The 16,110-nt window shown below is 36.3% G+C and overlaps 1 protein-coding gene and 1 non-coding gene across 2 annotated transcripts in view; one reads left to right on the top strand and one right to left on the bottom strand.

The window, feature by feature from the left end:
• ME1 (malic enzyme 1) overlaps positions 1-16,110 on the bottom strand; it is a 103,694-nt gene that overhangs the window by 27,813 nt on the left and 59,771 nt on the right. The window contains exon 8 of the mRNA XM_049772586.1: positions 8,010-8,113. Coding sequence (XP_049628543.1) covers positions 8,010-8,113 — 104 coding nt within the window. The remainder of the gene's footprint in view (positions 1-8,009; positions 8,114-16,110) is intronic.
• Positions 6,417-6,549, top strand: LOC126007823 (small nucleolar RNA SNORA51). Its single transcript, XR_007495304.1, has one exon. It is a non-coding gene; the product is annotated as a small nucleolar RNA SNORA51 (small nucleolar RNA).

Here is a 16,110-nt window from a genome sequence, read left to right as displayed (position 1 = left end):
AAGCAAGCTTCTCTGGCTCAACACCTATGAAAAACAACATGGAGATTTCACACACACACACACACACACACACACACACACACACACACACACACACACACACACAAACTAGAGCTCACATATTATCCAACACTTCTACTTTTTGGCATCTACACACACACACACATACACACACATGCACACACATACACACACACACACACACTCTAAAACTAGAGCTCACATATTATCCAACACTTCTACTTTTTGGCATCTACTGCCCAAACATGAAAATATCAGTTCAAAAGATATATGTGTACCTAAGTTCCTTGTAGCACTTGGTATAATAGACATGATATGGAAACTACCCAAAAACAAATAATTGGATTAAAAATGTGTCATATACTCACAATGGTATACTATGTAGCATAAGAAAAGATTAAATAAAGCAGTTCACTGCAACAGACTTGAACCAGAGGGTAACATGCTAAGTGAATTAAGTCAAAGGATAAAGAATAAATATGAATTTTCTTGTTTATCTCTAGTACATAGAATAACAAAATGAGATAAAATATAAAGCATAAAGATAAATAAGGATGTGAAAAAGTATATGAAAATAGACAAGTGACATGTTATTTTTACATTTTAACAAAAGACCAAATAAAACAACATATCTTCTAAAAAAACAAATCTAGAAGCCAAACATTTTTGACTTTTGTGGTTTTAAGGGTGAAATGGGAATTAAAGAAGATCTGAAGGATGAAAGGTTGCATTCTTGCTTCTCCATGTTCAGAGTAGTGTGACTAAAGCTACTATTTTCAGTGCAGCTTTGGTGCAAAAGTATGCTCTGAGATTCAGCACATCACTGTATTTTGTTCTTCCATTCATTATTTACCTCATGACTAGCATGCATGCATTTAAGGGATACTGAAATTTATAAATGAATTTAGAAATTTCATTTGCAGAGTTATCCATAGAGAATGTAATATCTTCTCAGATACACTTCTCCCATAAATATCTTATTCTTTATGCTCAATCACGTCATTTACTTTCTTAGTTTGAATTGATAAATATGTTTGATTCTCAATTCAGTCTAGTATCAAACACTTTATTTCTTTTTTCTTTTTTTTGGTTTTTGGGCCATACCAGGTGATGCTCAGGGGCTCAGGGGTTACTCCTGGCTATGTGCTCAGAAATCACTCCTGGCTTGGAGAACCAATTTATTTTCTAAATTAGTACTACTCATTTTCTATAGTTGTCAGTTAAATTTCAAAATGGAATCTGATTATAGATTTCTGAAAACAGAAATTCTTCCCAAAACAACTTCCTAAAACAAATCAAATTATAATTTAAAAAAGTAAAATTTGTGGGGCCGAAGAGATAGCATGGAGGTAAGGCGTTTGCCTTGTATGCAGAAGGATGGTAGTTCGTATCCCGGCATTCCATATGGTCCTCCAAGCCTGCCAAGAGCGATTTCTGAGTGTAGAGCCAGAAGTAACCCCTGAGCTCTGCCTGGTGTGACCCAAAAAATAAAAACAAAAAAACAAAATAAAACAAAACAAAACAAAGTAAAATTTGTATCAGAACAAATCCTATTTAACAATACTTTCTGTGAAATACATAATAACTTCAACAGCTAAACACCTCAGGTATAGAATTCTCAGAACTTTGCAATACAGTATGTTAACAGAGATTTAATTGCAAAAACAAAGATCTCTAATTATAGAGGGCTGACTTTGACAACCACAACTGAGCAGAACGTTTCCTGGCACCTTAAAGAGAAACGTTGGGGTTTGACAATGAGCATGTCTGGAGCCTGAAGTTGGTCTCATGACAGTATACTTTAAGGGTAGAGAAACCCTGTATCTCTTGGGCCAAGAGAATTTCATTTCTAATTTCCCCAATACTTACTGTGCTATTGAAACAAACAAACAAACAAACAAAAAATCTTGCCACCTCAGCCCCCCTTTTACTTTTTCTTTTTCTTTTTTTCTTCTTTTAAATTTATATTTATAGCTTCTAGACAGAGGCTCCCACCCACTTTCTTTATTTTTATTTTTTTCTAACAGAACTATAGAATATGAGTCATCTTGTTCTGCCTTATATTTCTGTAGAAGAAGAAAAAGGAGGAGGCAGAAGAGGAAGAAGAGAAATAAAAGATGAAGAAGAAGAAGAAGAAGGAGGAGGAGGAGAAGGAGGAGGAGGAGAAGGAGGAGGAGGAGGAGAAAGAAGAAAGCAGCCTTGAGAAGGAAAACTTGTGCTTTATCTTAACCCACCTCTACCACCCCACGAAGTGGCTGGGAAGATCTAAGACTAGACTGCTCTGGCAAAACAGACAAAAAAAACAACAAAAAAAGCAAAGTCAGTCCTAGACTTTTCCCAAGCTTTTTAGGTCTGTGGCCTTCCCTTACAGAAAATAATTTCAGGAGAAAAAAAGCAGTGAAATAAGAATAGGTTTTAAAAAAAATTTTGCAGTTCTTTCCCAGTTTTGAAAAAAAAAAAACACCAGACCACCCCCTCCCCCAAACAGGCTTCTTCACACAACATTTCTCATGACTCAAATAGTAAACTGACAATCTATGAGGTGATGTATAGTATTTGAAATTTATCACTCTTACTAGCAAGAAAAAAATATGTAAATCAGTAAGAGTGCAAAAAAAAAACACTGGAAGATAATATACATTTAAAGTAGGATTAGAAGGTACTAAGTTGTTCAAAGTTTATAATAAATACTAAAACCTGTAAGAGTTCATTACTGTTCTAGGTTAGCAAATAAAACAAAATATTCTGAAGAAAAAATGTTTAAAGATAAAATAAAGATAAAAGATAATATGAATCATTAGAAGAGGAGAAAAAAGGGTAATTTCAAAGAAAGAAGCTTATAGTTAAAAATGAAAAATAAATTCACAATATTTCAGTAAAGGATCTTAAATTTTCATGTTCATAATTTTAAGATATTCCTATCTGAAGATTATTTATTGGTATAGTATTCACTTTTTCAAATATGATCTTACTAAATAACAAAAAATTCACAAAGTAATACAGAATTCAAAACTAATAATTTTATCTTTCTTTTTTATAAAATATTTTTAAATGTTTTTGTTTTGTTTTGTTTTGGGGTCACACCAGGCAGTGATCAGGGGTTCCTCCTGGCTCTACGCTCAGAAATCGCCCCCCAGCAGGCTCAAGGGACCATATGGGATGCCGGGATTCGAATCACCGTCCTTCTGCATTCAAGGCAAATGCCTTACCGCTGCGCCATCTCTCCAGCCCATTCTTTTTTATAAAATATTTTAAATTGAATCACCATGAAATATACAAAGTTGTTCATGACTGAATCTTTCCTAAAATGTCTAACACTCTTCACCAGTGCCCCACTCTCTCCTCCCTCCCTCACCTATCTCTATGGCAGAGAGGCAGTAGTGGGATATACTAAAAGTGATATATACTTTTAGAGGAAGAAAGGCAAATTATTATGGACAATTTCATGAATGCATCATTTTTCCTCTAACAGTGTCTCTATTAAATAATAAGGTATGTGGAACTTTAGTGAGAAAAGAAAGGAGAATATGGCCACAATAGAATCAAAGAAGGTTGCAATTTGTATTCTGAAAGCTTGTAATACTTAAATCAAAGCAGATGTAAAGTATGTACCTCTTTTATGTTTTACTTTATAATACATATAAATATATGGTTTATATTGTCAAAATTCTAATTAAAAAGAAATTTTCAATAGAAGAGAATACAGATTAAAAACAATGCTGGTAACAAATAAAATATTGATAAAATGTCATTCCAAATGACACATCCTGAGCAATGTCTAATCCTCTTTCACTCATTTCATTCAGCATAATAATCTCCATATCAATTCATGTATAAGTAAATTTCATGACTTCATTTTTTAAACAGCTGCATAATATTTCATTGTATGGATGTAGCCCAGTTTCTTTAGCCAATCATCTGTCGTCAGGCACTTAGGTTGTTTCCAGATTCTGGCTATTATAAATAGTTCTACAATGAATATGGGAATGCAGAGGGCTTTTCTGCATGGTGTTCTTGGCTTCCTAGGATATATCCCTAGGATTTGTAATGCTGGATCATTTGGGAGTTCAATTTTTAGCTTTTTGAGAAATACCCATATTGTTTTCCCAAAAGCTAGAACAGTCTACATTCCCACCAGCAGTAAATGAGAGTCCTTTTCTCCCTGCATCCAAGCTAGCACTGATATTTCTTTTCTTTGTAATGTATGCCAATCTCTGTGGTGTGAACTGATATCTCATTGTTATTTTTATTTACATCTCCCTGATAATTAGTGATGTGGAGCATTTTTAAATGGCTTTTTGCCAACTGTATTTCTTCAAGGAAATATCTGTTCATTTCTTCTTCCTTTTTTTTTTTTTTTTTTGGTTTTTGGCTTTGGGGCCACACCTGATGGCATGCAGGGGTTACTCCTGGCTCTGCACTCAGAAATCGCTCCTGGCACCATATGGGATGCCGGGATTCGAACCAATATTAGTCCTGGATTGGTCACTTGCAAGGCAAATGCCCTACTACTGTGCTATCTCTCTGGTCCCATCTTCTTCCATTTTTTGATGAGGTTAGATTTTTTTTCTTGCTAAGTTCTGTCAGTGCCTATATTCGGGGGTCTCAAACTCAATTTACCTGGGGCCGCAGGAGGCAAAGTCGGGGTGATCCTTGAGTGCAAAGTCAGTAGTAAGCCTTAAATATTGGGGGGAGTGACCCAAAAAACTAAAACAAAACAAAACAAAGAAAGATTCCTCTAGGGCAGGGCCACAAAATGTTGTATGGAGGGCCGCAAACGGCCCACAGGCCGTGAGTTTGAGACCTCTGCTTAGATATTAACCCCTGTATTATTTAGTATTGGGCAAATAGCTTCTTCCATTCTGTGGTAGCCTTTGTATTCTAGTCACTCCTTTGAGGTGCAGAAACTTCTCAATTTAATGTATCCATTGTTTATCTTGTTTCCACTTGGTTAGTCAGTGGTGTTTCATCCTTGAAGATGACAGTCAATGTCATGGAGTGTTTTGCCTAAATTTTCATGTACATATATATACTGTATAGCTTCAGATTTGATCTCCAGGTCTTTAGTCTTGATGAGACACTCATTTCCTTAGTTTTTTCACTACCGTATTTTCCAGCATATAAGACGACTGGGAGTACAAGATGACCCCCAAAATTTTAGACTTCCTCTCTGACTCTGGCCAATCAGAGCAGGCTTTTTACAGTGTAGATTCAGGTCCAGAACATTGTCTAATTTGCATGAATCAAAAGCCTGCTTGGATTGGCTGAGTTAGAGAGGCAGTCCGAGCAGCCTTGCAGTGATTGGTACAGGAATCGAGTTGGAAAATTCTTTTCATGGCAATATTCAGACAATTTTTGTTTAGCAGCATATTGAAACGTTTTTTCGGGATATATTTAGTGTATAAGTCGACCCCCGATTTTTCGTTGACATTTTTTTTTGTTTTAAAAGTCATCTTATACACCAGAAAATACAGTATATACCTACCACCACTGCCTATATACCTACTACCACTGCCAGTGAGACTGGAGGGTTGCTTGTGATAAATCTGCTGGAAATAAGGATGCTCCTTTGTATGTAATATTCTTTTTCTGATCTTGCTGTTTTTAGTATTCTATCTCAATTGTTTTCATCACTGTGCTTAGTATGTACTCAGAGGGTTTTATTTGTTTGTTTTTTGGCTCTCTTTTAGCTGGTATTCTTCAGCTATTAATGATGTGTGTGCATGCATTCTTCAGCTTTGGGAACTTCTCAGCAATGATGTCTTTGATTGTTGTTTCTTCAGAGGGTTTTTTTCCTGGCTCTCATGGACCCCATATTCTTATTTTGTTTCTGTTGAAATCTCTAAAGACTCTATTGTTATCTGTTCATTGATTTATTTTGAGGTGTTACATAGCTCATCTTTGAGCTCAATGATTCTGCTTGCAGCATCTTTTAATCTGCTGATAAGGCCTTCCAGGGAGATTTAATTTATAGTCTACCAAGTTTTTTTCACTCCTGTATTTATACTAGAGGATATGGAGATTATTTTCCTGAGTGAAGTGAAATCAGGGAGAAGGACAAATCTTAATCATTTGTAGGATTTATGAAAAACAAGAGATATTATGATAATAATATCCAGACTCAATAGAGATGAAGGCCAGAAGGGCTAGTCCATGGTAGCAAGCTTGCCACAAAGAGCGATGAGTGGAGTTAGAGTAGAGTGACTATGACAAGGATAGTTGGAACTGATTACTCTGGACAAGAACTGGTTGCTGAAATGAAATAAAGTGATATGCGTGGTACCCCTTCATTAACAACAGTGCGGTGGGGATGAAGGACACTTGGGATATTAGTCATGGGAATGTTGCACTGGTGAAGGATTTTATATATATAAATAAAAAAAAATAAAATATAAGGTCTCCCAATTCTTACTACAGACTGTGTTCTTTACACTGACTGTATAGAAAGAGGAGGTACAGTAAATGCACCCCATATACACCTTAACCCAGATCCTTTGCCTGGTCTGTATTGTGAATTGGGGGACAAAAAAACCATAAAAGCAACAGTGCAAACCACAATGAAAACCACAATGTCAGATAGATAGATAGATAGATAGATAGATAGATAGATAGATAGATAGATAGAGAGAGAGAGAAAGAGAGAGAGAGAGTGAGAGAGAGAGAGAGAGAGAGAGAGAGAGAGAGAGAGAGAGGCGGGAAGTAAACTGTTTGCCCCATAGGCAGACAGGGGGAGGGAAGGGGGAAAGGAAACTGGGGACATCTGTGACATGGAAAGTATGACTGAAACTCAAAAAAAAAAACTCTGTAACCATGGTGATTTAATGAAGTACCGTATTTGCCCGCATATAAGACGACCCTTCAACCCATGAAAAACTTCCTAAAAGTCTTAAAAGTAAGTTACTTCTTAAAAGTAAGAGGGGTACAGATCACTCGTCCCTGAAGCTGGAACGAGTTTCAGCATGCCATATACCAGCATATAATATGACTCCCGACTTTTAGGAAGGTTTTCATGAGTTGAAGGGTTGTCTTATATGCCAGCAAATACAGTATTATTAAAAAATAATTATGAAGAGAATCTGTTTTCAATCTGTTTTCTACTGTTATGTGGTGCTATATGGTTCTATACTCCCAGTGGAAATAGAGATGAGAAACTATAGCTCCTCATTTTTTACATCTAAGGCAAAGTTCAGAAAAAGTACAATGACTTTCTTAGGGTGGTATGGCAGGAAGCAGGGCTTAGCAGGAAGGGAAGTAGGCCTCTTCTTGCTCAGCAATTCAGAAGCACACAATTTTGTAACCATAGTGCTTAAATAAGTAATGGGAATAAAAACTATACAGAATAAAAAAAAGAAAAAAATGAAATCTTGCTCAGGGAAATCAGAAACTGGTTATTGGCTCATTCACAACAAACATATATCATTAACAACAAGAACTAAAGATTCTTTTAAAAATATATATTTGGGGCCAGAGAGAAAGCACAGCAGTAGGGCATTAGCTTTGCAAGCAGCCGATCCAGAAGGGACAGTGGTTCAAATCCCGGCATCTCATATGTACCCTGTACGTGCCAGGAGTGATTTCTGAGCACAGAGTCAGGAGTAAGCCATTGGTGTGACCCAAAACCAATAGACATATATTCCCTTCCCTAAGATTTGGTCCCTAAGTTATGAAGGAGGAATTTGATTAAAATAACTATAATTATTATATATTATAACCAAATGAATTTTAATAGTTTGTTTTTGTTTTTTTTTTTTTTTGGGTCACACCCGGCAGTGTTCAGGGGTTACTCCTGGCTGTCTGCTCAGAAATAGCTCCTGGCAGGCACAGGGGACCATATGGGACACCGGGATTCGAACCAACCACCTTTGGTCCTGGATCGGCTGCTTGCAAGGCAAACGCCGCTGTGCTATCTCTCCGTAATTTTAATAGTTTGTTTTAATGTTAAATTATTGAAGTTCAATTAAAATTGATAACATTAAAATAATACATACTTGGAAGAAACCGCCTCCATGAATTCATCCAAAAATTTATCATATTCAGGACCTCTTACTCTTCTTTGTCGAAGTCCAATGTATAATGGATCCTTTAGTAACTCCTATCAAAAGAAAAGTAAGTAAATATTTATAGAAAATTTGCTTTTCTGAGCTTTAGCTTTTTCATCTATATAAAGTTATAAATAAATAACCTACTATTATTTAGTATATTTGGGAGAATATTTGTAGTATTTGTGTTTCAAATTAAAAAAATTATCAAGAATTAAAAACACTTTATTTTGGGGGTAAAATATAAACCAAACATTATCAGTATGTCTAATTAGAAAAGTTAAATTCACAGCAAGACCTCCTCCAAATTTGACACCCTCTGCTTGCTCCTCCAAATTTTCATGTGAGGTTAACCTCTCAGATGACATCTCCATGACCTTTTAGATCTGAAGTAGATTGACTTACCTTATAGTTGGGTCTTCCCTGTGAGAGGCTCTATACAACATACTTCAAATTGCTCAACACTTATACCTCCTGTCACTGTCTAAACACCCAACTGTAACAACAACCCTACACAATATAACAGCACAACAATTCTCTCTGTCAATAATTTCATTAAGTGCCAATAGACTAAACTCTGCCATTAAAAGGAACAGAGTAGAGGGTTGGATCAGGAAGCAAAACCCAGATATCTGCTGCCTGCAGAAAACACACTTAAAAGGGGCTGGAGCAATAGCACAGCAGTAGGATGTTTGCCTTGTACATGACTGACCCAGGACAGACTTGAGTTCAATCCCTGGCATCCCATATGATCTCCAGAGCCAGGAACAATTTCTGAGTGCATAGCCAGGAGTAACCCCTGAGCGTCATCTGGTGTGGCCCAAAAAGCAAGAATAAATAAATAAATAAAAATTAAAAAATTAAAAAAAGAAGTTCAGGGTAGACACATGTTTAGAGTAAAAAAATGACATTCAATGGAAATAAAGTAATCGGAGACAAAGATGGACACTACTTATTGATCTGGGGAACATTTAACCAAGAAGTACTAACTCTGATCAACATTTATGCATCAAATGTAGATCCAGAAAAATATGTAAGGCTTTTGTTCATAAATCTAAAGAAACACATGGATGGAAACATGATAGTAGTGGGAGATTTCAACACATAGTTATTGCCACTAGACAGATTCACTATGACAATAACAAAGACATAAGAGCCCTAAATGAAAAACTAGAAGAAGTAGGATTAATGGATCTATACAGGGTCTTCCATACACAGAAAGAGGAATATATATTCTTCTTAAATGCACATGGAACCTTTTCTGGGATAGACCATGTTTTAGGACACAAGTCTAACTTACATAAAGTCACAAATATAAGAATTATACGAAGCAGCCTATCAGATAGCAATACAACAGAGATCAAGATTGACTGTAAAAAGAAGATGTAGAGATAATCTAACACCTGGACACTAAACAACATACTGCTCAACAACAGCTGGATCAAAGAGGAAATCAAGTAAGAAATAAAAAGATTCCTTGAGACAATGGCAATGAAGAAACAAATTACCAAAAATCTATGGGACACAGCAAGAGCAGTAATTAGGTGGGAAACTCAGAGCAATACAGATCTACCTTAGGAAAGAAGAAAATGACAAAATCAACAGCTTAAAAGGACACCTTAAGTATCTGGTAAGCCAACAGCAAAGGAACCCAACACAAGCAGAAGAAAAGAAATAAAAAATCCAGAGCATAAATCAACAACAAAGAAACAAAGATAACAATAAATGAATGAGATCAGGAGCTGTTTTTTTATCTTTGAAAGATAAAAAAATATAGACAAAATTCTGGTAATACTCACAAGGAAAATAAAGGGAAAACACTCAAATAATTCGAATCAGAAATGAAAGGGGAGAGATTATAGCAGAACCCCAAGAAATATAAGACATCATGAGGGCTTATTATGAACAACTGTTAAGAACTTAAGTTCTCTAACTGTTAAGTTAGAGAACCCAGAAAAAAAACGGACAGATTTCTGGAAAAATATCATTTCCCAATACTTGATGAGGAGGAAGTAGAAAGCCTAATAAATAGGCCAATCACAACTAAGGAAATTGAAACAGTAATTAAGAAACTCTCCAAGAATAAAAGCACAGAACCAGATGAATTCTAACAGGTGAATTCCAACATACATTCAGAGAAGAATTACTACCATTGATCCTTAGACTCTTCCAAAATATGGAAAAGACAGGTATCCTCCCTAACTCTTATGAAGCTAATATCACACTCATTCCCAAAGCTGACAAAGATACCACCATGAAAGAAAAATATAGAATCTCACTAAATGAGCATGGATGCAAAAATCCTTAACAAAATCTTAGCAAACCACATCTAACAACATGTGAAAAAGATCATATATCATGACCACGTGGGTTTTATCCCAGGGATGTAAGGAAGTAAAACATATACAATTAATCAACATCATACGCCACATCAACACAAAGAAGGGCCAAAACCACATGATCAAATCAGTCGATGCAGAGAACACATCTGACAAAATCCAATACCAATTCATGATGAAAACACTCAGCAAGGGCCTGGAGAGATAGCACAGTGGCATTTGCCTTGCAAGCAGCCGATCTGGGACCAGAGGTGGTTGGTTTGAATCCTGGTGTCCCATATGGTCCCCCATGCCTGCCAGGAGCTATTTCTGAGCAGACAGCCAGGAGTAACCCCTGAGCACCACCAGGTGTGGCACATTCCCCCCCCAAAAAAAAAAACACTCAGCAAAATAAAGGTGGAAAAAACCTTCTTTAAGATAGTTACAGGTATCTATAAAAAGCTTACAGCCAACATTATCTTCAACGGTAAAAAACTAAAAGCATGTTCACTAAGGTCAGGCACTAGGCAAGGCTGTCCACTGTCTCCACTCTTGTTCAATGAAATAGTAGAAGTCTTAGCAATAGGAATCAGACAAGAGAAGGAAATCAAAGGCATTCAAATAGGGAAAGAGGAAGTCAAACTATCACTATTTGCAGATGATATGATGATATACATCAAAACCCCTAAAGAGTCCACAGAAAATCTCTTAGAAACAATAAAGGAATACAGCAAAGTGGCCAGCTACCAAGTCAGTACATAAAAGTCAATTGCATTCCTTAAAACAAATAACGATTCAGAAATCAAAGAATCCCATTTTAAATAGTATCTAAAACTATTATGTACCTAGGAATAAACCTAACAAGAGAGGAGAAGGACCTATACCATGAAAAAAAGAAAGAAATTGAAGAGGACCTAAGGAATTGGAGGAATTTCTCATCCTTTACCCATGATGTGCTGGTATATTTTTTAAGCACTCTGGCCCATTCCATAAGGGTCAGTCCTTCAATTGCAACCGATGAATAGATCTCCAATGTCTGTCTCTGTGTGTGGGTGGGTGGGGCACTCCTTTGTGTTTGTCTAATCTGTATTGTATATAACTCTTGCCTGTATTGTATATAGTCCATTATATATTATCCCGCCTTCTCTCTACCACCTTACAAATCCTCTTCTGTCCTCTCACCCACTCAACCGATATGTTATCTCTCCCTATTTAACCCTCTTTACCCTCAGATCTTAACTCCTCAGGAACCTGAATCTTCTCCCCAATCCAGCAAGCTGCCACCCAGCTCCCAAAGCAAAAGGACACCTTCTCAGCCCCCCATATCTTGCCTTGGGAAGAAGCTTCAGCCACACTGCTCCTTCTTTTTTTTTTTTATCAGCCCCTCCCACCACTGCTCCTTCGGACTCATTCTATGAAGCCCTATTTTTTCCCCAATTCCCCTCAGAGTGTACTATTGCTTGCTACTGGATTCTGCTCCAGAGACCCTCAGATCAAGGACACTCCCTGATTGTAGTGAACCATTTGTCAGACTCCAAGACCAGGCTGTGGGATAAAAATGTTCTCTGATTTCATTCTCCCCCCAGACTACTCAAAGACTTGAAGGGGATATTTATATTTCCTTTGTATGTTTCTGTAGATGCACTTCCTTAATAGTTATAATTCTTAGTTCTTATTTCCATATGTAGAGGTAGTTTCCCTTTTATGGATCTGCTTATCAGGAAAATCTTTTTTTTTAATTTATATATGTGTCTCTCCCTATATATGCATATATATATATGGTCCCATGAGCCTGCTAGGTGCGATTTTTGAGCACAGAGCCAAGAGTAACCCGTAAGCATCACATTAGGGGTTACTCTTGGCTCTGTGCTCAAAAATCGCACCTAGCAGGCTCATGGAACCATGTGGGATGCCAGGAATTGAACTCAGGTCTGTCCCAGGTCTGCCACATGCAAGGCAAATGCACTACTGCTGTGCTTTCACTCCAGCCCCATTTAGTAGAAAATTCTAATAGAAAAGTCTTGCTTGGGATCTTAGCTCAGGTTAAAACCAGGTCACAAATATTGTTTAGCTTGTTATCTTTATCCCCTCTGCACGAGTAGTATTATATGGCATTTCCCTTTGTGCATAGGCACACTAAAATGGGGAAATATTACATATAGAAACAAGTTTTCATCTAATAGTGATAAGAACCCATAAATTATATAGTGCAGGGGCACCTTTCACCCTGAACATTCATCATAGGGACTTGACTTAGCCCTCAATTGCTAGACATTGACTGTGCAACTCTGAACCTGGGATCCCAACCTTAGAACTGGCACAGTTTTCTTCACCAGCACCAGGAATTGAAATCTCTCCAGGGGAGGCCCTAATGTCGCCCTGGCACCAACTTGTTCCAGGGTAGCTTAATATGACACATTGACTATGAAAAAAATTGATTGCAAGAAATTTCTAAGTAAAATAAAGCATTAAGACTTGCAACCAAAATTCAAATTAAATGTATGGTTAAAAATGAGGTTAGAGTGATAGTACAGTGGTAAGGCATTTGCCTTGCCTGCAGCTGACCTGGAGACCAACCCTGGTTTGATCCTGGGCATACCATATGGTCCCCAGAGCCTCCCATAAGCGATTTCTGAGCACAGAGGCAGGAGTAACCCCTCAGTGCTGCTGGGGGTTGCCCAACCCTCCCCCCAAGTATATGGTAAAACAACTTTGTAAAAAAATAAACTTTCAATAAATTTAAATAGTATTTTATTGATTATATTGGTGAAATAAAGGAACTAGTCTCACAGCACTTTTCTCCTATCAACCAAATATGGAGAAGGTCTGTTTTGAAAATTATGTTTAGTGAGACTTTTGTAAGTCTAATGGAACAGACTATGATCTGAAATAAGGAAAGCCAAAGCAATTTAGAGTGCTGTATCTCTAAATTAATTGGGACATAAAAACTTGAAAATGAAATTATTTCTCTGAGTACCCAAATATCACAGCAGGTAGTAGGCCTGTGAGAAAGCATTCCTTTCCCCTGCTCTAAGTTCCTTTCCTCTCCCCCTTTTCTCTTCTCTCCTCTCACCTCCCCTCTCTGTCTCTTCTCTCCCCAATTCTCCTTCCCCCTCCCATCCATCCCTTCTAGCCTTGCTCCCACCTTTTTCCTGCACCCCTTTCCCTCTCCTCCCCTCCCATCTGATAGCCTCTCCTCTCTTTCTTTTGATGGTACAGAGATCTAACTCAGGTCTGGACTTCACACATATAAGATAAGTGTTATATGCTGAGTTATATCCATGGTCCCATATGTAGTCATTTTTTTTATTACTGGAAAGTACTGAGATTTACAATCCCATTATAGTTTCAAGTATATGACATCCCAACATAACATCTTCTACCAGAGTGTCTGCTTCCCTTCAATATTGTCTTAAGAGCCTGCTCCTAAACATCTCTGCCCCATAACCATTTTTTTTTTGTAAAAAGAAATAGTATCTCAAAGGAAAAAGCAAAGTGTCCAAGTGGTAGAGTTTACAAAACCACAAAATACTCTGAAAAAGCAGAACTGTATGTTCTTTGCAAAACACAACACCCTCCTCAAAAAACAATCCTGACTACCAAGTAGGTGGTCTCCTCAGACATATCCAACAGGAATGCCAAACTGCTGTGAACTATTTACAGTTCTATAATTTCTTAGCTTTACATTTGGAAAGAGAATGTTCACTGTGAATTTTTCTCTTCTTGTCACACCATTTTGTGTTTGGAAGATTGCCGTAACCCACATTATGAAATTAAATAATACTGCATATAAAATGTTTCCAATACTCACCAAGAAAAGTCACATCTTTACATACAATATTAAGTTCACAACTGAAAGTATAATTCTGTCCCCTTTATCACAATTTACTTTTTTAACCACTTCCCTTCAAAGTAACAACTAATTAATCCTGCAATCCAAACATTTGTTCATTTTATTCATCTATTTTCTCTATATACCCCATTTTGACTCATATCTTACAGAATAGGTCTTTCTCTTTATGGCTTATCTCACTAAATGCAATATCTCTTTGTATACCTGAAATTTTTGCAGATACTGGGATTCCATCTTTCTTAGATGTCTTGGGGATATTATTTCTAGGCTCAGTTGGTACCATAGATCTGTCTGTCTATTTTTATACCAACATCATGTGGTTCTTATTACTGCTACTTTATAGTATAATTTGAAGTTGAGGAGCATGAAACCCCCATTTTGTCCTTTATTCTCCAGTTCTTTTCCTATTTGGGTTTATTTATAATTTATATAGTTATAAATAATTTAAAATTTTTGGTTTTATTTCTGTAACATCACAGGGATTTTATTAAAGATTACATTGAATCTGTATCTGATTTTAGATAATATACCTTTTGAAACAATGCTAATTCTTTAAACCCATGAACACAGAATAGTTTTTAATCTCTTAGTGCCTTCTCTTCCCTTCAACAACAACATAGTTTCAGATATATAAATTTTTCACTTTGAAAAGAAACCTGGGTTCCTTTCATAACCTTTTCTTGTCTAGCTGCTTTCACTACTCTATACAACACAATATTACATAATATTAGTAAAAGGATATCTTTTTCTTGTACCTGGTATTAGAGAAAAGTTTTCAGAGTTTTGCCATTGATTATGATAAAGGATTAATATTGAATATGACATAGAGATAATGAGATTGTCATAATGGCTTTTACTTTACTTGTTTATTTAGTTATTTTGGGGTGTGGGACCACCCTCAGTAATGGTCAATGGTTACACTTGACTCTGTACTCAGAATTCATTCCCGGCAGGCTTAGGGGACTATATAGGTTGCAGGGGATCAAACACAGGTTGGCTACGTGCAAGACAAATTTCCTACTGGCTGCGCTATCATACCAGCTTTTATAATGTTATGGTGGCACATTCTTTCTATACTTTGTGAAATATTTTGTTTTTAATAACCATTAAAGGTTGCTGGATCTTGTTAATGCTTTTCCAAAACTTATTAAGATGATCATCTAATTTGTGTTTTCCCTTTTTTTGTTATATATAATTTTTTTGATTCTTGATTTATATTTGTTGAAACATCATTGTATCTTTGAAAGAAGAAAAGTTACTTGACCCAGAACTTGTTTCCTTTGATGTATTGCTGAATGTTCTCGGCTCAATCTTTGTCAAATGGTTGTCTGTAGGCTTATCAAAGATAGTATACTTTGCATATATGATATCTTTGTTTTCAGAAAAAGAGTAATGATGATTTTATAGAAGCTCTAACTTCTTTTTTTATTTTTATGGAAGAATTTCATGAGGATAAATTACTTTTTTTTGAAAATTTGGTAGCACTCACTAGTGTTAATATTTGGCTTTAGATTTTTGGGGAGGAGATATTGATCACAATTTTTACTCCAAATCCATATCGGTTCTATTCAGTTTTTCTATTCCTGATTCAGCCTTAGAATGTTGCATACACACACACACACACACACACACACACACACACACACACACACACACACACACACACACACAAGAATCTATCCATTTCTCCAAGCTGTTCAATTTGTTAGCATCTTCTCTCATGATTCTTTGTACTTACATATTACATGTTGTAATTTCTCTTTTATTTCTTTTTTCTTTCTCTTTTATTTCTGATTCTATTTGTTTCTCTCTTTTTCTATGAATAAAGCTTTGTTTATTTTGTTAATTTTATAAAGACAATGTAAGCTTATATTAGTCC

This window comes from Suncus etruscus, chromosome 4 (genome assembly GCF_024139225.1).
Source record: "Suncus etruscus isolate mSunEtr1 chromosome 4, mSunEtr1.pri.cur, whole genome shotgun sequence".
Lineage (NCBI taxonomy): Eukaryota > Metazoa > Chordata > Mammalia > Eulipotyphla > Soricidae > Suncus > Suncus etruscus.
This window is presented reverse-complemented; position numbering and strand designations above follow the sequence as displayed.